Genomic DNA, 25589 nt, shown 5'->3' with positions numbered 1-25589 from the left:
AGCGGAAAGAGGTGAAATGTGGAGAGGACTGAGAGATAGGGACAGGGATACACAGAGGCAGGAAAGAAGGTCACAGATACGAGAAGGGAGATATAATGAAAGGTATGGGGAGATAGTGACAGAGGAACTGCCAAAGTAATTGTTGATGGAAGGGGTTGATGAAGGGAAGAGATTGGTGGCAAGATTCCGCTGTGGCAATGAGGAGGGGGAATAGGTACTGGGCGGACGATGTGGAGAGGTGGTGTAGGCTGTGTGGAGAGGATTGGGAGACGCTGGAACACATGCTGAGAGGGTGTAGTGAGCTAAGGGAGGAGGCAATGGACAGGAAGCAAATTTTGGGAGAGGGGGGCGAAGGCAAAAGATAGATGAGGGAGGTGATGGGGGCGAGGAGGCGAAGGTGGGAAAAGGGGGGGGAGGGTAGAGGATCTGGAGGTATATATACAGTGTGTCCCCGTAAGGTATAATTGACGATACATTTTTGAATTCAAATTCCATCTTTTGCAATTAAAGTCTGGATGTCATAAAACGAAATATAACTAAGTTTTACGTCAAATGTCCTCAAAGTACCAACGTTAACGCAAGAAGTTTGTTAACCGTTGCAGGTAAAGTGGTCTTTCTGAGCAATGTACAAGAAAAGTTGATTAAGATAAAATGTTTGTTATGTTAAATAGCGATATGCCAAATTTTATTAATTTAGGATATAAAAGCAAAATGCAGATTTTTAAATCATAAGATTAACAAAACATTTTCAATCTAAACTAAATTAACATAAAAGCTTATTCAATGACACCACCACCAACACTAACACATAATTCAGCTCTTTTCCGACATTGTTTATAACTTTTTCTAATATGGTCCAACCCAACTGAATTTCTCTTATAACAGTTTCAATTTTTTGTTTTAAACGATCCAAATTGTTATTAAAATTTTCAGTGTACACTTTTTGTTTTACATAATCCCAAAAATAAAAATCCATAATAGATAAATCCGGACTTCTTGGCGGCCATGGTTGCGAACCATATCTACCAATCCATTTTTTTCCAAATAACGTATTTAAATAATTTCTAATTAAAATGGTCGAATGTGGGCCGCAACCATCTTGTTGAAAATATTATTTATTGCGTTTTTCTAAATCCACGCCGTGAAGATAATGAAATAAACAATTTTCTAGTATTTCCAAATATCGGTGTTGATTCAAATTGCCGTTTATGAAGTACGGTCCAATAACACCGTCCCACGAAATAGCACACCACACATTCACTTTCTGGGAATACTGACGTTTACAAGCTATGCGATAATGTGGATTAGTCTTTGACCAGAATCGACAATTTTGTGATGTAACCACTCCATTAGTGGTGAACGATGCTTCGTCCAAAAATATTATGTTTTTTAAAAAGTTCTGTCTTTCAAAATTTTGTACCCAAGCCACAAACAATAATCTAAACGTTTTGCTTCATCACCTAATTCGATAGTGTGGTTAAATTTTGGTTTATACGGCAATATTTTATTTTCTCGATAAATTCTTTGTAAATGGGATTTACTTATACCGACTTGAAGTGCCCTTTTTCTTAACGACACCTCACCGTAATCCACTGCGTTCGTTACTGCAACAATTTCTTTCCTTCGCATTTTTTCCTTCCTTTTATTTTCCACATTGCCCGTTTCCGAAAATTTTTTAACAACTGTCTTCATTGTTTTTTTATCTACTAAAAATCCAAATTTATCCTCTAATTGCCTTAAGACTGCATTGTTACTAATGTTCCCCAATCAGCCCAATTAGCACTGCACTATAAATATTTTATGTTGTGATGTAAAACTCAGATCATTTGTTTTTATTGTGAAACGGAAGATTAGAAAAAAGTTTTCAAGAAAAAGCTCATTTTTTCTTTTATATGCTAAATTAATAAAATTCGGCATATCGCTATAATTTAACATAACAAACATTTTATCTTAATCAACTTTTGTTGTACATTGCTCAGAAAGACCACTTTACCTGCAACGGTTAACAAACTTCTTGCGTTAACTTTGGTACTTTGAGGATATTTGACATAAAACTTGGTTATATTTCGTTTTATGACATCCAGACTTTAATTGCAAAAGATGGAATTTGAATTCAAAAATTTATCGTCAATTATACCTTACGGGGACACAATCCGGGGACACACTGTATACTGCTATTTCAAAAAACCGCTAACGAACTTCTAGGGCAGGTAATACATCAAAAATTAAGATGAAAAGTCTTAATATACATGGGCTTGCAAATGCCACCGTAACGAGACAAAAAGGTGTCAAAGTTTCTTTAAAATTAAACATAATCTGCAATAAAAAAAACCCTTTTTTAAAAATATTTTCAACTCCACTGCTAATTTTGTCAAACGGTCTGTATTTTCGTGTAAAGTGATTAATTATCTATCAATTGGTCTCTTACAATACTTTAATTAAAGCAACAGTTTTTGGATTGGATTAACAAATTTTCTACAAACGTGTTTTTCTTAAAAACTATTGCTTTGATCAAAGTTTTGTAACAGATCAATTGATAGATAATTGATCACTTTACACGAAAATACTGCCCGTTTGATAAAATTAGCAATGGCGTAGACAATATTTTCAAAAAAAGTGCTTTTTATTGCAGATAATGTTTAATTTTAAAGAAACTTTGACACCCTTATATCTCGTTAAGGTGGCATTTGCAAGCCCGTGTATATTAAGACGTTTCAGTTTAATTTTTGATGTATTAGCTGCCCTAGTAGTCTGTCAGCGGTTTTTTGAATCACCTGTATATACCTATACAGGTAAAAATTTTCTTATGTAAGGATACAAACATTTTACGCTATTGTAAAGAGAAAAGTAATCTCTATCAAATGAGCCTAAAGAAAGAATATATTGCCATTTACAAAAATTTAATTATTATTCGTTGCTCATTTGTTTTCTGAAATAAAAACAATTGAATGCTGTCTTATTATGGTAAATAAAATATTAAACAACTTTTGTATAAAATGTTTTTTTATAAAGTTGATTCCATACATAATGGGATATTATACTGTATTAGAAAGGGAAAATTGTAACGCGTAATAAAACGCTTATTATTATTAAAATTTAAGGTAAATAAATATGTTTTAATAATGATTCAAACATGTTTTCTTAATTTATAAAGTTTTCCACAAAGTTCTCTGCATCACAATGAATGAACAATGAATAATATTTATTAGATAACATATATTTCGCATTATGCAAATATCACGTTATTTTACGTTAATTTCCATGTTTTATTAGCGTAGTTTGATTTTTATTGTTCCAACTATAAAATGGAGCACAGAAACATCTCAAAATCATTCCATATTTCATTGTTTAATAAGAAAAATGGAAAAGATTTTAATTTTATTTTGCATTACTTTAGCAACAAGCTATGGTAAGTTCAAATTCTTTTCGTTCTTTGTTAATTAAACTATCAATATTGTTTTTGCATTTTATTAGCTGCTCATTTAGGGGGTGTTTGTTCTTTAAACTCCGATTGTAACTACATCATTAACGCAGAATGCAAAGATTCAGTTTGCCAATGTATTTCTTCGATGATTCAACATGAAAATACTTGTGTTCAACCTGTAGTTCCAGCCACTAGCTGTATTTCTTATACAGATTGTCAAATTGGTACCACCGATTACAACAGGATTTGCTCAAACGGTCAATGTGTTTGTAAACCTTATTTTAATTGGAATGGAAGTTGTAGGAAAAACAGGGGTAAGAATAATTTTTGAATGAAGAAGGTTAATTTGATGTAATTTTTGTTCAAATAGGTTTATATGAAGATTGTTTAAAGGATGATGATTGTTATTGGGGTGAGGATATGGTCGGATTAATGACTTGCACTAATCTTCAATGTTCTTGTAAATCTGGGATGGTTCCCCGTGGAAAAAGATGTGTTGTAATTGGAGCTTAACAAGAAAATGATTTTTACCGACTTACTTATTAATTGTTAACATTTGGTTTCTCAAAAAATAAATTTGAGTTGAGCAATTTTAAGTTGGAGTTTACTTTATTATTTTTTTGATTGGTAAAAGAAAATTCATATTCATATTTATTAAATTTATTCTAAATTAACACTAAATATTTCAAATCCATTCCCAAACAAAACTAATTTTAACTTATTGTCATTAAACACATAATCAATTCCTTGCAAATCAGTGATATGGGTGAACCTTTTACAAACTTCTTTAACTTCAAATTGATTATTGATTAATTCCCAATGAAAAACGATTACTTTTTGATCGATTGATGCGGTTATAAAATGAGATTTCGTTATAAAAGCTCCGGTTATGTGCGCAAAGTGGTGATTTTCATTGGAATAATAACTTAGTCTATTAATTGTGGCGTTATTACATTCGATTAAATTTAAACTAAACGCTTTATCATCACCTCCAGTTAAAATAACGGCTTTATTATCGGGCAAATAACAAAATGAAGTGCTATTTATTCCAGATTGATTTGTTTTGAATTCGGCTACAAAAGAATTATTTAAGTTTTCAAGATCACTAATGTTGAAGAAATTAATATAACCATCAGTTGAAGTTGAAACTAAAAATGAGATGTTTCCAAATTTAATTGTAAATAATTTCAAGATGCATCGTTTTTTATGTGCTATTTTAAATAAATACTTAATTTCTGGATTTATTAAACCGATTTCATAAATTTTAATATCTCCGTTTGAACAGGCCGAGAATAAAACTATTTTATTATTAACCTCAATCGTTGTTAAATCCATTATTCGGATTTCAGATTCGAATTCATCGAGTTCTTTGTAATAAGAAAATAATTCCTTAAAAATAATATTTTCACCAAAAACATTTAATTTCCACAAAATAATTTGCGCCCTTCCCCCACCGGAAAACACAAAGTACTCTTTAAAATTAATTTGATGATAAATTACAACTCTTATACTCGATAAATGCGATTTGATTACATTAACAACTTCGAATCCGTTTAATTCATCTTCAAAATTAATTTTTGATAACCTCAAAGTTGTATCTTCGCCCCCGGATATACAAAAACACGTAAATGGGGTTGATTTGGTTACAATTAATTTCATGCAATTCGTTTCCGTTCCATGGAATGACTCCAAAACGTTTCTAACCTCGCTTTCTAAATTGAATTCGATCGAAATTAATTTATCAACTTTTTGATAGGTCAGGGTAAAATAATTATTTGTTAAGTGATAATCCCAAAGGCGATGTCCCCCACCGCAATTCACTTCAAAAATGATTCTTCTCCGCGTTTGGTTGTAAATTATAAATTTATCGGTGGAAAATCCCAAAATTATTTCTTTGTCATTTAGTAATTCGTAAGCTCCAAGCCAAGAGAATGGAAGTTTATCTTTTATAATTAGATTTAGGTGATTTGATGGGCTAAAGTTGTATTTTTGAAAAATTGAGTTTCTTCCTAAAAAAATCTATTTATAAAAATTTTGATGTTAAAAAAGGAAAAATTTAAGAATCATCATGTGGCAATTTGTCAATCGACGATTTTTAGTCAATGTGAAATGACACAAAAAGCACGTTAAAAATAAAAAGAAAGTGCGGAAAGGTGTAGAACATACCGAAAAATACATACAGTTTTGATGTGACGTATATTTACGGATGAAACACCCTTGCTGTTCTTAGGCTTTCGATGCATAACGACTGATTACTAGTCTGAATACTAGAACTAACACTAGATCGAAAACTAGAAACATTCGATTTTAGTAGCATATCTCTCAAGACGGCTAAACCCGAATGATTCTAGTTCTAGGTCTTGTGTTAGTTCTAGTGATAGTGTAAAACTACAACATTAGACCTAGAAAGTATCGGGTTTAGCCAGGCGTCTTCAGACATGTATTGACATGTTGCACTTTATGTGGGACAAAGTAAGTATTAATAACTTAACTATTAACTTAATTATCTAATTAAAAGCGGAATTCAAATTAAAAAAAAGAACGCATATATTATACCAAATTTTGTACTATGTCTGTTTTATATGGTAAATTAAAAAGAAAAAATAATGTAAATTAATTACTAATATTGTACCTTTTAAAATAGTGCTAAATAGTTTCATTAAGGGCCGGTTGTACAATATACCGATAAATCTGTCTGATAACTATCCGGTCGATAAACTTATCGGGAGGATAAAGATATTCGCTGTTGTACAAACTGTTTTTGTCGGAAGGATTGCTATCGCCTAAATAAGACTCGGTTGGTAGTACTTTTTTCCCATATCTAGTCATTTGTGCCGTAGATTGGTAACGCTAACGTCTTTCTTTGAAATTTGAACTGATTTTGACAATAATAACAATTGTATAAATTGTGCAATTAGCATTTTAATAAATATCGAAAAATGTTTAATTTGTACGATACTAGTACCAGCAGCGAGTCCGAAAACGAATTTTTAGTTAATGTTTTTAGGTAAAAGAAAAAGAAATTAAAGAACGACATAACCACATGGCGCAGTGAGATGAAACGGATTTTTTTAGACGGTTGCGGTTAACCAAAAAAAGTTAAGAAAGAAAGAATTAAAAAGAATTAATAGTTAAGATTAAACATGCATTTCTCATAAACAGAGTTAAACACATATATTATAAAATTGGTAAAATAATTAACCTAAACAATCACTGTCAAATTGTGATGGTGTTCCATCGCAGCTTAATTTTATCAAATTTCTAGTTCTTTCATGTAACGGGTTTAACTTTTCTTTACATGGACCTCCACCAGTACCTATCACATCAGTGCAGTATTTGGCAATGGCTTGACATCTTTTTTTAATGTTTCGTATTTACTGCGAAGCTCTTCCTATGTACGGTTTGTCGTGCCGGTTGAATTAAAAGTTTGACAATTCTTTTGCTATGCCGCTTTCTAAAATACAAGATATGCTCTCTTGTGCATATCTTGATGCTCTTTCCAAGTGCATCTGTTTTTTTATTTTCTATAATATTAGCTAGAATTTCTACAATTTCAATTAATCGCCAACGATATTTTATGTACACATTTAAATAAATCAGTTTATGCATTAACTAGCTGTATTTCAGTTACCTTTGAGAATTGAGCACATGTTTTTAGGAACATTTCTGTTTAAAATGAACAAATCTATAACATATTAACGTATGTACCATTCCTCATGAAACACCTGTATATTAGGCAATTAAATATATAGGTGTATATTAGGCAATTATATTTAATTGCCTAATATACACCTAATTGTGTATAATTAGCAGTACGTTTATTTTTTTCCTTCCAGAACAACAAACTAACCAAACTTTTTCACGACAGAAAAACCGCCTTATCGGCACCTCTGAATACCCGATAAGTTATCGTGTCAATAATCTCTCCGATAAAAATAACCGTACATTGTAATACAGTACAAACTAACTTATCGGCCAGACAACGCTGTCGAGAAGTTTATCGGTATATTGTACAACCGGCTCTAAGAAACCGTAAAAATAAACTAAACAAAAATAAAACAGATTAATGCATGAATATGAATACATTTAATATTATTGTATCTTGTACCTTTTTAATAAACGTTTAATGATGATTTATTTTTATTTCTTATATTAATATCCTATTATTTATCCCATTAAATTCCATGTGACAAAGAAGTCACAGAAAGTTTAGAAAAAATTAAAATGAGGACTTGTATTATATGTATAGTCTTCATGTCAAATAGGTTCTAACATGACTGAGCAGTTTAGGGTCGTACTGCACGACTGTCCCAGCTCGAAATAACTGCTAAAAATATAGTAGCTAATGTAATCATCAACTCCAAAAAAGTTGGCAAAAACTTTGTAATCTGCACTGATAGTAGACTTTCTAGTTCTAATGTTACTTCTAGTTTTAGTGGAATAAAAAACGCAACATAGAGCCGTAGTGCCGTCTTAAGAGACGCACAGCTAAACCCGAATGTTTCTGGTTCTAGGTCTAGTGTTAGTTCTACTTTTCTTTTAATAAAAATATACCACAATCTAACGCTTAATACATTTAAAACTAGCACTAACACTAGACCCAGAACTAGAAACATTCGAATTTAGCCGCATGTCCCTCAAGACGGCTAAACCCCAATAATTCTAGTTCTAAGGCTCGTTACTACCATCTTCTAATTAAGCTATCTAAGGGATTATTACCACGGTTACGGCTATTTTAGGCGCTATGATTGGCTAGTACATGGGTTTATCTATAAGATAAATTTAACTAAAAGATGGTAGTAATGGACCTAAGCCTAAATAGTTCTAATGATAATGCTAGTGTAAAACTAGAACTAGAAAGTATCGGGTTTAGCCGTGCGTCTTCAAACGCATGGCTAACCCAACCCGGAATTTACAATTCACCCTCTGCTCCATGCCCAATACGACATTTGAGAAATTCGCACTGGTTTAAATGTTAATCAACCTAACTCAAAGTGGAATTTCATGCATCAGTTATAGATTTTAAGTTATCTTTAGTTTATATAGCTCATTTTTTTACTATAATACCTGCCAAATTGTTCTAAAGTTGGTAAAATTAACAGGGAGTTTTGTTTTATCATGTTTTTAAATAAATATGTCACACGGACGTTTGAACTTTCGTTATTCAAAAAGAAAAGGTGCATAAAAAATGTTGTGGGGTGTTTATTTGCCTAGAAAAGGTGTTTTGTTCTATTTAATTACTTTGTAGCACGTTTTTACAATGTACTTCGTTAAAATCGTATATCTAAAAATCTATTAGTATTTTAACCTCAACTATTTAGTTACTGAAAATGTTATTAAAAATCAGGAAAACAACATAAATTTTATAAGAATCCTAGATAATACCAACAGAAACCCTAAAAAATGTACATTGACAAGTATTATAGAAAAAAAACGAAGTATAGATTTAACGACATTTTAGTCGTTGTGCGTCGAAAACCTAAGAAACAACCGTATTTCACCCGAAAATATGCGTTTTAACCAAATGTGGTGCGAAAATACATGCAGGTGTCTCACGACGTCTCTGCCATAGCTTGGGGTGGTTTCAAGTCAAAAATGTCTAATGAACATACACCCAAAACGCAATCGTAACTGAGCTACAAACATTTGAAATTTTAAATAAGTAGTAGTAGACCATTTAAAAAGAAACAGTTTTATTGAATTAGTTAGTTGCTCAAAATGTCCACCCAGTTGCTGTATACATAGTCTAGCTCTTCTTAGAATTGAAGTGGTAGCTCTGCTAACAGTCTCAGTATGAGCACAAATAGTTTCTGTGGCATCCATAATTCTAGCTACTAGTTGTTCTATGTTTTCAATATTTTCAGCATAAACTAAACTTTTCAGTTTTCCCCATAAAAAGTAATCTAAGGGATTAAAGTCTGGTGACCTTGCTAGCCAAGGAACTGCTGAACCCCTTCCAATCCCTGGTTTGGATAATTTTGATTAAGAAATTCTGTTACTTGTCGACCATAGTGTGGAGGTGCGCCATCGTGCTGCATCCACATTCGTTATCTTACATTAAAAGGAACATTATCCAGTAATATTGGAAGAGCATTTTTAATGAAACGTAAATAACTAATGGCCGTGAGACGATCTTCAATTATAAACGGACCAATGAGGCGGTCATCAATAATGCCACACCAAATATTCACCAAAAATCTATCTTGAAAATGATATTCTCGTGGATTTTCAAGTGCCCAACAATGTGAATTCCTGGTGTTATTATATTATCCGAGAAATCCTTTGATTTCTCAATAACCAGCGACTAAATTCAAGTCTTGAAACGTAGTCGGCAGGTTTTAAAGCTTGTACAGGTAAGATGTGGTACAAACCGAAATTGTGTAAAGTTCTCCATACTCTCATCCGGGCTATTCTTGGCTTGGGCTATTCTTGACTAGCCAAGTTTTCTTAGAGTACGCAGCTCATTACATTTGGTTTTTCACTTTAGAATTAATTTTGTGTTAATAGCGATTCATCTCTCATATAAGTTTATTCACGAAAATAAAAAGGTTTTTTGCATAAAACGTACACAATTTGTTACTGCACAACATGTTCCCCCCATTTTGCTAATGTTTAAGAAAGAATTTTAATATTTTTTCGCGATTTTCCCTCCACAAATTTCACTAAGATGCTTCTCCACCATGATGAAGTGCTAAATACGACGTCGTGCCTGAAGACGGTTACATAGTTAACCGAAACAGATCTGTAGCACCGAAATTTCTTTATAATAAATTAGTCATCGTTTTATGCAAATATTGTGGTTTTTATATTCTTTTACGAAAAATGATGAACCTGGAGGTAAACATGGCCAATATGTTAAGTGTGTTGGCTATTCTTCGAACACTAGTAGAAGGTTGAGCATCAATTGTATTAAGTATTGCTTCTTCTTGAGCAAGTTCCTGTTGAATGGAACGTTCAGAAATAGCTGTAGGAAACTTGCCTGTTTCAATTAAACATCGATGGACATTGCTAAAAACAGTTCTACAAGGCACACTATGAGTGGGAAATCGTCGACGATATTCATCAAATGCCGCTGGTCCATTACACAATCCATAAACAAAGTGAATATCGGCGTATTCTTCATTCGAAAAAGTAAACATACCTTTAAGAGTATTTTAATGTACCACACAAAAATAAGCACGCAAAATTAATTGAATTGCCGTCTACTGCATGTCTACTGTCACAATAAATAACAAATTATCATTCACAGCCACCTGGCCTTTTTAATAATAACAAAATTAACAGCTTGTAGCTCGGTTACAATAGCGTTTTGGGTGTATATTCATTAGGGTGCGTTTAAGTTGGAGCTGAAATAGTTGTCATAGTTTTATATGCAAGTGTTTATATTGGAGCGACGAATTGTCACACGCTTGACAGCCGACTAACGATAAGTGCGACGCTAATTTTATTCCTTATTTTCTTTGTTATTATCAGCTGTGGTCAACATGGATATCGACTGTTTAATTAGTGAAATTTTTGTTAGATCCCCCTTGTGGGACCAAAAAGATAAAAATTACCACAACAGATTTGTTCTAACAAATCATTTTCAATTCATTTTGCCCAGCTCTTATCGCTACTCTCATTGTTGCTCTTATCGTTTATCGCAGCTCTCCTTCCAATATAAACACCTGCATATAAAACTATGACAACAATTTCGTTGTTTTGGTAATATCGTCGCTATTATCGTTTATCGCAGCTCCAACGTAAACACACCCTTAGAAATTTTTTAATTGAAATCATCCCAGCAACACACTCCCAAGCTATGGCAACCACGTCGTGGGACACGCTGTATATGGTTAGCACAGTTAGCACGATCGATGACGTCACGAAAAGTGACGTCACGTCGAAACTTGTGATTTTTTTGATAAGTTTTACATTTTTCCGCACTTCTTTTTATTTGTAACAGTTTACTTGAGTGATTTAGCGGCGATTAAAAAAAATTGTCGATTATTAAGCGACATAATGATTCTTCAATTATACCTAACAAAAATTTTGAGATTAATAAAAATTTTGAGGTTATTTTTTTTTTACCTAAAACAATTAATTCTTCTTTTTGTTGATTAAAATATAACTGAGTAACCCCATTAGGTTGAATTTTCTTCAAAACTTCTTTAAGATGTCCACTTTCAATTTCAAATATGCACAAATTTCCTTTCCGATCTCCAACGATTAAATTATCCCCACAAAACGTTGCAGATGTTGACCACCTCTCTTTCATTGGGGGGAGTTGAAAAAATTGCATTGGAATTAACTCCTCATTATTAAAATACCATAAAATTAAAACCCCATCGTTTAAACACACCAAAAACGATTTACATGATAACCAATGCAATGAAAAAATTTTGGGGTTATGTTTAATGTTACAAGAAATCTTGTAAATGATTTTATCATCTTTTAATTGATATAAATGAAGATTCCCATGCATTCCAGCCAAACAAATTAATTGTTTACAAGGCGATTTTCTAATTAAACAATAAGAATTTAAATCATCATGCTTTTCAATTAAATCGTGAGTATTAATTAAATTAAATTCACCAATGTTTGTTATCCCAACTCCGATTTTGTGGTTTAAAACGACGAAATCTTTATATCGATTTTTGTTGTTAACACTAAGAATTTTATTTGATTTATTCAAATCTAATTCAAGATTTATTGGGGTTGATATAACCCCACCATCCGCACCACCGGTAAACACTAAATTCTTTTCACCACAAAAATCTAAGCTCCAAATTGGGCCAATTTGATGAGAAGTCGTTTTATTTTTAAAATTTGAGTCCCAAATCTTAATTGTACTATCTTCGAGAGTTGTTATTAAGTGACTATTAAAAAATTTTCCTTTAAACACTCTTTGTCGATGTTGAAGTTCTTTAACACATTTTATTTCATTTTTTGTGTTGTTATTAATAAAAAAATCTTTGGCATTCCAAATCATTGCCTTCCCATCATCAGAAGTCGAACAAATTAACCCCAATTTTTCTGAGTAATCAATAGAAAAAATAACACCTTTATGACCTACGATTTTATATAAAACTTGACATTTATCTTTGTTTTTCATTGAAGGCATCCAAATAAAAATTTCGCTAAACGCCGTTCCACTTAAAACAAATAAATCATCCCATTTTTTGTTGATAATATGAGCACAATAACAAGTACAAATTTCCGTTGATTTGGATATGGTTAAAACATCCAAATTTCGATCTAAATTTATTGCCTCGCTATGAATTGAAACAAAAACAATCCCATTTTCAATAAATTTTGATGTGAGGATCCAATCGTTGTAATAGAAACGATTTAACTCAACAATTTCGGAATTTCCTTTTAATTTAAATGCCCCAAGAACATTCTCAGCGTAAATTAAAATTTGATCATCATCAAAATCAATCCCGGTTATTGTTTCATCAAAAATAAAAGTTTTGGATACAACTTTTTCATAATTACGGTTATAAATAATCAAAAATCCCCCGGTACCGATTAAAATCACATTTTTTAAAACTTTAATAGCGTTAACGTTTGTTTTAATAAAAAATCTTTCAATTATAACTTTATCGGACATTTTAATTAATTTCTTTTGCGCTTTTTGGATCCTTCTACAGTGTTCTTCTTCGAATAATTAATACCATGCTTTACAAATCTCTCAGCGACCGGCTTATTTAATAGCGGACGAATTGTTTTTCTTTCAACCGCTTGTTTAGCTTTAAGCATGTACTCTTTAATTCGTCCGAGTTCTAATTTAACTTCCTCAGTTTCAAGCCCCTTTGTTCTCAAATACATCCAATAGCACGTATTCAATAAATATGCAACGAATAAATCGTAATTTATTTTATCCTTAATTGATAGATCTTCAACGTTGAAATCGTTTAAAGTCTTATTGATAAGTTCTTCTAAATCATTAACACTTAAGTGGAAGTTATTTAATTTCTCTTGTATTACTGGATCGTCTTTTAAATCTTCAAAGTCCATTTTAATCAAAAATTACTTTTATTTCATGTTTTACACATTACACGAGATTTTCTTTTTGAGGTTATGTTATCTTTTTTTATGTTTAATGGATACCAACTTTAAATTTTTTAATAAAAAAATAATAAAAGTAAGTATAATAAATTTACGTAATTGTTACAATCACTATTTATCGTTTAATATCAAATTACCGATTAATTAAAATCAGATATTTTAATAAATAAAGTATATAAAATAAATAATAAATTTTATATTGACGTTTGGTTAAGTGAGGTTATGTTACAATTTGAGGCGGGAAAATATCGAATCGAATATATTTTTAACTTATTACTTTATAATAAAGCTGTTTTTGTAACGAAATGGATGTTGTTTAATTAGGACAAGCGCTATATATGAGAAGATCATATATCATAAAGTAACAAAGATATGAAGATGAGATAAAAATCGTTTTGAAGCAAATTTAATCTAGTTTTAACGTGCCTAATATTATTTCTTCGATTCTACAAATCTCGTAGCTTTGACCTTTTTAATCTAATCCTGCTTCATTAAACTTTTATTTAAAACGATGGAAATTGAAAATATTATATCTCATAAAGTAACAAAGATATCAGAATGAGATAAAAACCGTTTTTAAGCAAATTTAATCTAGTTTTAATGAGCTTCATATAATTTCTTCGCTTCCATAAACCACGTAGCTTTGAGCTTTTTAATCCAACTTTGCTTCTTTAATTATTTATTCAAAATGATGGTAATTAAGAACATCATATGTCATAAAGTAACAAAGATATGAAGATGAGATAAAAATCATTTTGAAGCAAATTTAATCTAGTTTTAACGTGCCTAATATTATTTCTTCTATTCCATTAATTTCGTAGCTTTGAGCTTTTTAATCTAACTCTGTTTCCTTAATTATTTATTCAAAATGATGGTAATTAAGAACATCATATATCATAAAGTAACAAAGATATGAAGATGAAATAAAAATCATTTTGAAGCAAATTTAATCTAGTTTTAGCATGCCTAATATTATTTCTTCGATTCCATAAATCTTGTAGCTTTGAGCTTTTTAATCCAACTTTGCTTCTTTAATTATTTATTCAAAATGATGGTAATTAAGAGCATCATATGTCATAAAGTAACAAAGATATGAAAATGAGATAAAAATCATTTTGAACCAAATTTAATCTAGTTTTAGCGTGCCTAATATTATTTTTTCGATTCCTTAAATCTCGTGGCTTTGAGCTTTTTAATCTAATTCTGCTTCATTAAACTTTTATTTAAAACGACGGAAATTGAAAATATCATATTTCATAAAGTAACAAAGATATCAGAATGAGATAAAAACCGTTTTTAAGCAAATTTAATCTAGTTTTAATGAGCTTCATATAATTTCTTCGCTTCCATAAATCATGTAGCTTTGAGCTTTTTAATCTAACTCTGTTTCCTTAATAATTAATTCAAAATGATGGTAATTAAGAACATCATATATCATAAAGTAACAAAGATATCAGAATGAGATAAAAAACATTTTGAAGCAAATTTAATCTAGTTTTAACATGCTTAATATTATTTCTTCGATTCCATAAATCTCGTAGCTTTGAGCTTTTTAATCCAACTCTGCTGCTTTAATAATTTATTCAAAATGATGGTAATTGATAACATCATATATCATAAAGTAACAAAGATATCAAAATGAGATAACAATAATTTTGAAACAAATTTAATCTAGTTATAACTTGCTTAATATTATTTCTTCTATTCCATAAATTTCGTAACTTTAAGCTTTCTAATGTAACTCTGTTTCTTTAATTATTTATTCAAAATGATGGTAATTAAGAACATCATATATCATAAAGTAACAAAGATATGAAGATGAGATAAAGATCATTTTGAAGCAAATTTAATCTAGTTTTAGCGTGCCTAATATTATTTCTTCGATTCCATAAATCTTGTAGCTTTGAGCTTTTTAATCTAACTCTGTTTCCTTAATTATTTATTACAAATGATGGTAATTAAGAACATCATATTTCATAAAGTAACAAAGATATGAAGATGAGATAAAAATCATTTTGAAGCAAATTTAATCTAGTTTTAGCGTGCCTAATATTATTTCTTCTATTCCATTAATTTCGTAGCTTTGAGCTTTTTAATCTAACTTTGCTTCTTTAATTATTTATTCAAAATGATGGTAATTAAGAACATCATATGTCATAAAGTAACAAAGATATGAAGATGAGATAAAAATCATTTTGAAGCAAATTTAATCTAGTTTTAACGTGCCTAATATTATTTCTTCGATTCCATAAACCTCGTAGCTTTGAGCTTTTTAATCTAATTCTGCTTTATTACATTTTTATTTAAAACGATGGAAATTGAAAATATCATATCTCATAAAGTAACAAAGATATCTGAATGAGATAAAAACCGTTTTGTAGCAAATTTAATCTAGTTTTAACTTGCTTAATATTATTTCTTCGATTCCATAAATCTCGTAGCTTTGAGCTTTTTAATCCAACTCTGTTGCTTTAATAATTTATTCAAAATGATGGTAATTGATAACATCATATATCATAAAGTAACAAAGATATGAAGATGAGATAAAAAACATTTTGAAACAAATTTAATCTAGTTATAACTTGCTTAATATTATTTCTTCGATTCCATAAATCTCGTAGCTTTGAACTTTTTAATCTAACTCTGTTTCCTTAATTATTTATTCAAAATGATGGTAATTAAGAACATCATATGTCATAAAGTAACAAAGATATGAAGATGAGATAAAAATCATTTTGAAGCAAATTTCATCTAGTTTTAACGTGCCTAATATTATTTCTACGATTCCTTAAATCTCGTAGCTTTGAGCTTTTTAATCTAATTCTGCTTCATTAAACTTTTATTTAAAACAACGGAAATTGAAAATATCATATCTCATAAAGTAACAAAGATATCAGAATGAGATAAAAACCGTTTTGTAGCAAATTTAATCTACTTTTAATGAGCTTCATATAATTTCTTCGATTCCATTAATCTCGTAGCTTTGAGCTTTTTAATCCAAATCTGCTTCATTAATAATTTATTCAAAATGATGGAAATTGAGAACATCATATATCATAAAGTAACAAAGATATGGAGATGAGATAAAAATCATTTTGAAGCAAATTTAATCTAGTTTTAACGTGTCTAATATTATTTCTTCGATTCCTTAAATCTCGTAGCTTTGAGCTTTTTAATCTAATCCTGCTTCATTAAACTTTTATTTAAAACGACGGAAATTGAAAATATCATATCTCATAAAATAACAAAGATATCAGAATGAGATAAAAACCGTTTTGTAGCAAATTTAATCTACTTTTAATGAGCTTCATATAATTTCTTCGATTCCATTAATCTCGTAGCTTTGAGCTTTTTAATCCAAATCTGCTTCATTAATAATTTATTCAAAATGATGGAAATTGAGAACATCATATATCATAAAGTAACAAAGATATGGAGATGAGATAAAAATCATTTTGAAGCAAATTTAATCTAGTTTTAACGTGTCTAATATTATTTCTTCGATTCCTTAAATCTCGTAGCTTTGAGCTTTTTAATCTAATCCTGCTTCATTAAACTTTTATTTAAAACGACGGAAATTGAAAATATCATATCTCATAAAATAACAAAGATATCAGAATGAGATAAAAACCGTTTTTAAGCAAATTTAATCTAGTTTTAATGAGCTTCATATAATTTCTTCGCTTCCATAAATCACATAGCTTTGAGCTTTTTAATCTAACTCTGTTTCCTTAATTATTTATTCAAAATGATGGTAATTAAGAACATCATATATCACAAAGTAACAAAGATATGAAAATGAGATAAAAATCATTTTGAAACAAATTTAATCTAGTTTATAGCGTGCCTAATATTATTTCTTCTATTCCATTAATCTCGTAGCTTTGAACTTTTTAATCTAATTCTGCTTCATTAAACATTTATATAAAACGATGGAAATTGAAAATATCATATCTCATAAAGTAACAAAGATATCAGAATCAGATAAAAACCGTTTTGAAGCAAATGTAATCTAGTTTTAATGAGCTTCATATCATTTCTTCGCTTCCATAAATGTCGTAGCTTTGAGCTTTTGAATCTAACTCTGTTTTTTTAACAATTTGTTCAAAATGATGGTAATTAAGAACATCATATATCGCAAAGATATGAAGATGAGATAAAAATCATTTTGAAGCAAATTTAATCTAGTTTTAACGTGCCTAATATTATTTCTTCAATTCCATACATCTCGTAGCTTTGAGTTTTTTAATCCAACTCTGCTTCTTTAACTATGTATTCAAAATGATGGTAATTGAGAACATCATATATTATAAAGTAACAAAGATATGGAGATGAGATAAAAATCATTTTGAAGCAAATTTAATCTAGTTTTAACGTGTCTAATATTATTTCTTCGATTCCTTAAATGATAGATCTTCAATGTTGAAATTGTTTAAAGTCTTATTGATAAGTTCTTCTAAGTCATTAACACTTAAGTGAAAATTCTGTTAAATCTTCAAAGTCCATTTTAATCAAATATTAGTTTTATTTAATGTTTTATAACGAGATTTTTTTGAGATTATCATTTTTATGTTTAATAGATACCAACTTAAAATTTTTTAATAAAAAACAATAAAAGTAAGTATAATAAATTTATGTAATTGTTGCAATCCCTATTTATCGTTTAATATCAAATTACGGATTCATTAAAATCAGATATTTTAATAAATAAACTATATAAAATAAATAAATAAATTTTATTTTGACGTTTGGTTAAGTGAGGTTATGTTACAATTTGAAGCGGGAAAGTATCGAACCGAATACGTTTTTAAGTTGTTACTTTATTATAAAGATTATAAAGCTGTTTTTGTAAAGAAATGGATGTTGCGGATGTTCAACTAGGACAAGCGCGTGTTCGAGATGAGGTGGGAATTCGAACACAAAAGTTATTTCAAGATTTTCTTGAAGAGTAAGTAAAAAAGAACCATTAATGAATGAATTAATTAATTTAAATAAAGGTATCAAGAATATGGGAAAGTAAAATATTTAAACCCAGCCATGGAACTCCTCCACCAAGAACGAAGCACTTTAGAGATTAATTTTGAAGATACAGAACGTTATAACCAAGATTTAGCAACAACGATAATCGAAGAATATTTTAGGATCTTCCCCTTTCTTTGCCAAGCAGTTTCAAATTTTGTAAAAGATCACAGCGATCTTAAAAAAGAAAAAGAATGTTACGTTAGTTTCACCGATGTTCCAACTCGCCAAAAAGTCCGCGAATTAAAAACGGATAAAATTGGCACTTTGGTTCGTATTTCCGGTCAAGTTATTCGTACGCACCCGGTTCATCCCGAATTAATTTCCGGAACATTCATCTGTTTGGATTGCCAAACTGTAATAAAAAACGTCGAGCAACAATTTAAATTTACAAATCCAACGATTTGTCGTAACCCGGTTTGTAATAATCGACGGCGATTTCTTTTAGACGTCGACAAATCGCTTTTTATCGATTTTCAAAAAGTGCGGATTCAAGAAACTCAAGCCGAATTACCTCGAGGTTGTATCCCGCGGAGTGTTGAGGTGATTTTACGCGCCGAAAACGTTGAAACCGTTCAAGCGGGTGATCGATACGATTTTACGGGAACTTTAATTGTTGTTCCTGATGTTGGGGCGTTGTCTTTACCTGGAGCTAAGACCCAAATGAATTCGCGGCATAAAAAAGGGGATGATTCCGAGGGAATTCGAGGGTTAAAAGCTTTGGGGGTGAGGGATTTACATTATCGGATGGCTTTTTTAGCGTGTAGTGTTCAACCGACGAATCCGCGTTTTGGGGGAGTTGAAATGCCTTTAGAAGATGTTACACCGGAAGATTTAAAACAACAAATGACCGAGGGGGAATGGAAGCACCTTTATGATATGTCCCATGATAAGAATTTGTACTCAAATTTAATAAGCAGTTTATTTCCGAGTATTCACGGTAACGATGAAGTAAAACGGGGGATTCTTTTAATGTTATTTGGAGGTGTTGCGAAAACAACCATTGAATTAACAACGTTAAGAGGCGATATAAATTGTTGTATCGTCGGGGACCCAAGCACGGCAAAATCGCAATTTTTAAAACAAGTCTCGGAATTTTCTCCAAGGGCTGTTTATACATCGGGGAAAGCTTCATCCGCGGCCGGTTTAACAGCTGCGGTTGTTCGAGACGAAGAAACCGGCGATTTCGTAATAGAAGCGGGTGCTTTAATGTTGGCCGATAACGGGGTTTGTTGTATCGATGAATTCGATAAAATGGATCCAAGGGATCAAGTTGCTATTCACGAAGCGATGGAACAACAAACGATTTCTTTGGCAAAAGCAGGCGTTCGAGCCACTTTAAACGCGAGAACCTCAATTTTAGCGGCCGCTAATCCAATTGGGGGTCGATATGATCGAGCTAAATCACTCCAACAAAACATCGCATTAAGCGCACCGATTATGTCTCGTTTCGATTTATTTTTTATCCTCGTTGATGAATGCAACGAATTAGTCGATTATGCCATTGCAAGAAAAATCGTTGATTTACACAGTAACGTTGAACAAATCGTTGAGAAAGTTTACAGCAAAGAAGAAGTTCTTCAATACATCACGTTCGCGAGGAAATTTAAACCGGTCATTAACGAAGAAGCCGGCGAATTATTGGTTAGATTTTATCATAAATTAAGATTGAGGGATTCAACAACGACCGGGAAATCAACGTGGAGGATTACGGTGAGACAATTAGAAAGTATGATTCGATTAGCAGAAGCTATGGCAAGGATGGAAATTTCGGATCAAGTTCAGTCAAAACATGTTAAAGAAGCTTATAGATTGCTAAATAAATCGATTATTCGCGTTGAGCAACCCGATATTCATTTGGATGACGAACAAAACGAACCGATGGGCGGGGAAGAAGAACCAAACAACCAAAATGAAAGTGTTAACGAAGATACGCAAGTTAAACGGAAGTTAATTTTGAGCTTTGAAGAATATAAAAGTTTAAGTAATATGATTGTGGTTCAAATGAGGAAGGAGGAATCGAGATTAGAAGAAGGTAATTAATTTTATTATTAATTACTCCCTCTGTCCAGAAATAAGTGTCCAATATCGATTTTTTTTTTAAATTTTTTTTTAGGCTGTCTTGCTTTTAAACGTTAGTTGTCGTTTTGACAAGTACAGTATAAGTTTTTCGTCCAAAAAACACGACTGTACGTAAAATTTACGTGTACTTATTTATTTATTTCTTTATTAGCACCACAACATATAAAGAATACAATAGTATATTAAAAAACAAGTTTCGTAAGACACGCTTGAAACGCACGAATTCAAGTTGGATTTTTAATGAATGAGTGCTTTAAGTCTTATGAAACGTGTTTTTTATGCTATTTTTTGTAATTCGCGTTTTTATCCTTTTTTTTAACAAAAATAAAATAAATTTTGACAATGAAGGGAAATAGGTATGCAGCAGGTGGTAACACCGTAACACTTATTTTTATTTATTTATTTATTTAATCTGCCCAAAAAGAAATATACATATAAAGCATATACATATCATACACATACAGTGCGCGGCAAAATTATGGAACATATTCAATAAATTGATAACAAATTTTTTTTTGCAAAAAGGCCGAAACGGGTCAATTTTGATTAATCATAACACACATTATGACACCATATTCACTTCCTGATAATCATTTTTTATGAGTTATGACGTCATCGACATTTTTTTTAAATGGCACCATATGCATTTGTTTACAAAATCTGAAAGTATATATTTCTCTGCGAGTAACGATGTAAATATCGATATGGGTTACATCAGGAAAATTTTGAGAAAATTAGCTTTAAAGGTACAAATTATATTTTTTTTTCTGAACGTAAAAATAGCATTACCCATGGGTAACCATGGAAACGCTTTGTTTGGTTTTAATAATGTCTATTCAAAAACGTCAAAATTAGTTTTGTGAGTGTTTAATTGAATTGAAACAATTTTTATAGCGATTAATTCCTGTATTTTTGCATTGTTTTCTGTGTTGTAATTGTTTGTTTGTATTTTTTTTCTGTTTTATATTGTTTAGTTTTGTATTAGTTATTTTGCGTTATATTCTGATTGAGATTGTTATTTGTTGTTATTTTTTACCGTGTTCTGTATTCATTAGTCCAGTTTTGTTCAATATTTGTTACTGTTTTGTTTTTATTTTTGAGCATTTGTTGTTACGTATTTATTCTAAAATAATTATGGCTCATTTAAGTGAAACCCAACGCATAGAAATTTTAATTCTTATTGGATGTGGAGATAAAACCCGAACACAACAAGAGATATGCAATTTGTTTAATGCAAAGTACCCTGACAGAGTTATTAGTAGATCAACAGTTAGCAAAATTGACAAGAAATTTAGAGAAACTGGACATGTTAAGCACATTGCACATGCTGGACGTTCTAAAATCAACGAAAATGTGAAACTTAATATTTTGTTAGCTGTTGAAGATGATGCCCATAGTAATTCGAGACAAATTGCAGCGGATCATCAAGTTTCTCAGCGATCTGTACTACGTGTGCTACGAGCAGAGATGTACCATCCCTACAAAGTGCAGTTAGTGCAAGAACTCAATGAAGATGACACAGATCGCCGCATGGAATTCTGTGAAATTATGCAGAATCGATGTGACCGTAATCCACTCTTTATTTACAACGTTTTATTTTCGGATGAAGCTACATTTTGCCTGAATGGCACAGTAAACCGACAAAATTGCAGATACTGGAGTAACGAAAATCCTCATTGGATAAGCGAGGTACATACCCAATACCCTCAAAAAGTGAATGTATGAGCAGGCATAATTCACAATAAAATCATTGGCCCTTTCTTCTTTGAACAAATTCTGACAGGTCAACGATATCTGGAGTTTTTGAGGAATGAACTGATGCCTGTCATTTTAGAAGCATTCCCAAATAATAATAACCCCAACTTACTGGACGACAATATTTGGTTTCAGCAGGATGGTGCACCTCCGCACTTTGCACATCCTGTTCGCGAATTTTTGAATAATAGTTTCCCTGAGTGGTGGATTGGCAGACGCGGGCCGATAGAATGGCCCTCCAGATCCCCAGATCTTACACCCCTTGATTTTTTTCTATGGGGTTATCTAAAATCAAAAGTGTATGCTGAGAAACCACACAATGTAGACGCATTAAAAAATTGTATTAGCGCTGAAATTCGTAATATTAGTCCGCAATTTATTTATAATACTTTGAAAGAATGTATGAATAGGTTTGCTTATTGTCAAGAAGTGGGTGGAGGGCATTTCGAACAATTGATTAAATGATTAGAATCAGAATTTATTTCTTTTTTATAACATAATTCATATTCTACGGACATTAAATAACTTTAAATATTAAAACTTAAAACCTTACACATTAAAACTTAAATTATTAGTGTTTTTTAATACAGAATAAAAAATTAAAGAACCATGACAACGTACATGGTTACACAAGGGTAATACTATATTTTTGTTCGAAAAAAAATAAAATTTGTAAAATAACTAATACAAAACTAAACAACATAAAACAGAAAAAAAAATACAAACAAACAATTACAACACAAAAAGCAATCCAAAAATACACGAATTAATCGCTATAAAAATTGTTTCAATTCAAATTAAACACTCACTAAACTAATTTTGCCTTTTTTGAATAGACATTATTAAAACCAAACAAAGCGTTTCCATGGTTACCCACGGGTAAGGCTATTTTTACGTTCACAAAAAGAAATAAAATTTGTACCTTTAAAGCTAATTTTTTCAAAATTTTCCTTATGTAACCCATATCGATATTTACATCGTTGGTCGCAGAAAAAAATATCCTTTCAGATTCTGCAAACAAATGCATATGGTGCCATTTAAAAAAAATGTCGATGACGTCATAACTCATAAAAAAATGATTATCAGGAAGTGAATATGGTGTCATAATGTGTGTTATGATTAACCAAAATTGACCCGTTTCGGCATTTTTGCAAAAAAAAATTTGTTATTAATTTATTGAATAATTTTGCCGCGCACTGTATATATAGGGTACAGCATAGCTGATTACTAGAAAACTAGAAAACCAAAAATAAATACATATATATCAAAGTAATAACCAACAAAATAAAAATAAAAATAATTATAAATAAAAATAATTAAACTTAACATTTTGATTCTTGTTCCTCAAGAAGCCTGCGCTTCAAGGTGCATTTAAAAGATCTATTAGATTTCAACTGAAAAACATCTGAAAAGCAATTATAAATTGTAGGTGCTCTGTACGCAAAGCTACCACAAAATTTAGCAGATTTATGTTTGGGAATCGTCAACAACTTCGTTTGTCTTAGATTAACATTATGTATTTGCGATCTTGGTACTAAGATACAATATAAATAATAAGGCAATTTGTAAAATATTACATTGTATAACATAACAGTTAGCAAGAGTGTACATCTAGGTTCCATTTTTAAGATAGAATATCTTATGTAATAGGGGGTAACATGTTCTCTACGATCAATCGAGTATGAAAACCTAAGTCCGCTGTTCTGAAGTATTTGAATACGATTTTTTAAAGTAGCTGATAGAAAATTGTAGTAAACGTTACTACAGTAATCAAGTTGACTTAGAATTAAGGAGTTAACAAGTCTCCATTTCAATTGTGGTGACAACAATGACTTAAATTTATATAACGATTTTAACTTATAGTAGCACACACCAATTTTCTTATTTACATGTTCCGCAAAATTAAGATTACTGTCGACAGTAAGACCTAAGTTGTTGGTCGATTCAGAGAACGCTAAGACAGTTCCATTGAGGTGTATAGGAACCGATAAATTATCGATTGCTCTTCTGCGAATGTTGGCCGACTCGACACACATACATATAGCTTTTTTCGCGTTAACAATTAACCAGTTAACAGAACACCACTCACAAATATTCTTTAAATCAGAGTTAAGCAAGCGCACCGTGTCATCAACACTAATAATATCACAAGAGATGTAAATCTGCGCATCATCCGCGTATTGATGAACCGAACAGCTCGTCACTACATTTGGCATGTCTGCCGTAAATAAGTTGAATAATATAGGACCCAAAACACTTCCCTGTGGAACACCTTGCTTGACTAGGATACCGCTAGATATATTACCATTAATCTTTGTATGTTGAGATCTGTTCACAAGATATGACTGGAACCAATGTAAATGCTTGGCTATTAGAAGTTGATGATTGATGATATCAAAAGCCTTACTAAAGTCCAGGAATACAACGAAGGTAACTCTTGAGGCATCAATGGCACAGCACCAGTCGTTCACAATTTTAGTTAACGCGGTCGTTGTGCTATACTTCTCCCGAAATCCAGATTGGCATCGTGGGAGTAAATTAGTATGATTCAGGTGATGTACTAGCTGTGAAGCAACAATCTTCGAGTGACGTAGCATGGCTCACTTTAGGTAGAGGTGTTACTAGAGCGATCTTCCATTGTTTCGGATAAACTCCGTATATTAGTGAGAAGTTCATTATGTGAGTGATTTCTTGGAGGCAGTACTCCAATACAAGTTTATCATTTTCAGATCGACTGCATCCAAACCACAAGCATTTGATTTTATCGTGCTAAGCTTATTTTTGATGTCTGTGTCGTTCACCACATCGAAACCAAAACAGTCGTTGCCACCCAAAATATATGGTTTATTAGAATGAAGGTTGTGCAACGACAAAAAAGGTGAAGGAATAATATTAGCGAAATAATCATTTATTAGCTCTGGATCTTTAAGTGATTCGTCGATTGTCTTGGTGTTCTTTGAGTGCACCTGATTGGTGTGCAGTAAGTGCCACAATTTTGAGGGATTATTGACGTTACTATTTATCTCTGCCTCAAAAAAAGCTTTCTTTTCGTTACGTATTGCCAAAGTGACATAGTTTCTGATATCGGTATAGTACCTTCTGTGGTTGCTACTACCAGTACGCGAAAACTTTTGGTAAGCTTTTTGCTTTAATTTGATCATCTCTTTGATCGTAGGGGTAATGTATGGACGTGATTTTCGAGTAACAGTGAAATCCTTCACTGGAGACAAAGAGATTATTAATTCATTTAGAATTGTAA

General features: G+C 31.3%; 4 protein-coding genes across 4 annotated transcripts in view; 2 read left to right on the top strand and 2 right to left on the bottom strand.

Moving 5' to 3' along the window:
* The first annotated feature begins 3312 nt into the window (after positions 1 to 3312).
* LOC111421397 (uncharacterized) lies at positions 3313 to 4020 on the top strand. Its single transcript, XM_023054537.2, has 3 exons — positions 3313 to 3409; positions 3475 to 3738; positions 3795 to 4020. Exons 1-3 carry the CDS (start codon positions 3361 to 3363, stop codon positions 3935 to 3937), a joined length of 456 nt encoding a protein of 151 aa, XP_022910305.2. The 5' UTR covers positions 3313 to 3360; the 3' UTR covers positions 3938 to 4020.
* A 48-nt stretch (positions 4021 to 4068) lies between these two features.
* LOC111421180 (uncharacterized) lies at positions 4069 to 13016 on the bottom strand. The gene is made up of 2 exons (XM_071194919.1): positions 11495 to 13016; positions 4069 to 5433 (listed from the first exon to the last, which is right to left on the bottom strand). Exons 1-2 carry the CDS (start codon positions 13014 to 13016, stop codon positions 4085 to 4087), a joined length of 2871 nt encoding a protein of 956 aa, XP_071051020.1. The 3' UTR covers positions 4069 to 4084.
* Positions 13017 to 13021: 5 nt separating this feature from the next.
* On the bottom strand, positions 13022 to 13423 carry LOC111421181 (Ribosomal RNA processing 47). Its single transcript, XM_023054326.2, has one exon. It carries the CDS (start codon positions 13421 to 13423, stop codon positions 13022 to 13024), a length of 402 nt encoding a protein of 133 aa, XP_022910094.2.
* A 4815-nt stretch (positions 13424 to 18238) lies between these two features.
* Positions 18239 to 25589, top strand: part of LOC111421179 (minichromosome maintenance 6) — a 12189-nt gene continuing 4838 nt past the window's right edge. The window contains exons 1-2 of the mRNA XM_023054324.2: positions 18239 to 18422; positions 18472 to 20528. Coding sequence (XP_022910092.1) covers positions 18331 to 18422; positions 18472 to 20528 — 2149 coding nt within the window. The 5' untranslated portion in view covers positions 18239 to 18330. The remainder of the gene's footprint in view (positions 18423 to 18471; positions 20529 to 25589) is intronic.

The sequence above is a fragment of the Onthophagus taurus genome, chromosome 3 (genome assembly GCF_036711975.1).
Source record: "Onthophagus taurus isolate NC chromosome 3, IU_Otau_3.0, whole genome shotgun sequence".
NCBI classification, from domain to species: Eukaryota; Metazoa; Arthropoda; class Insecta; order Coleoptera; family Scarabaeidae; genus Onthophagus; species Onthophagus taurus.
This window is presented reverse-complemented; position numbering and strand designations above follow the sequence as displayed.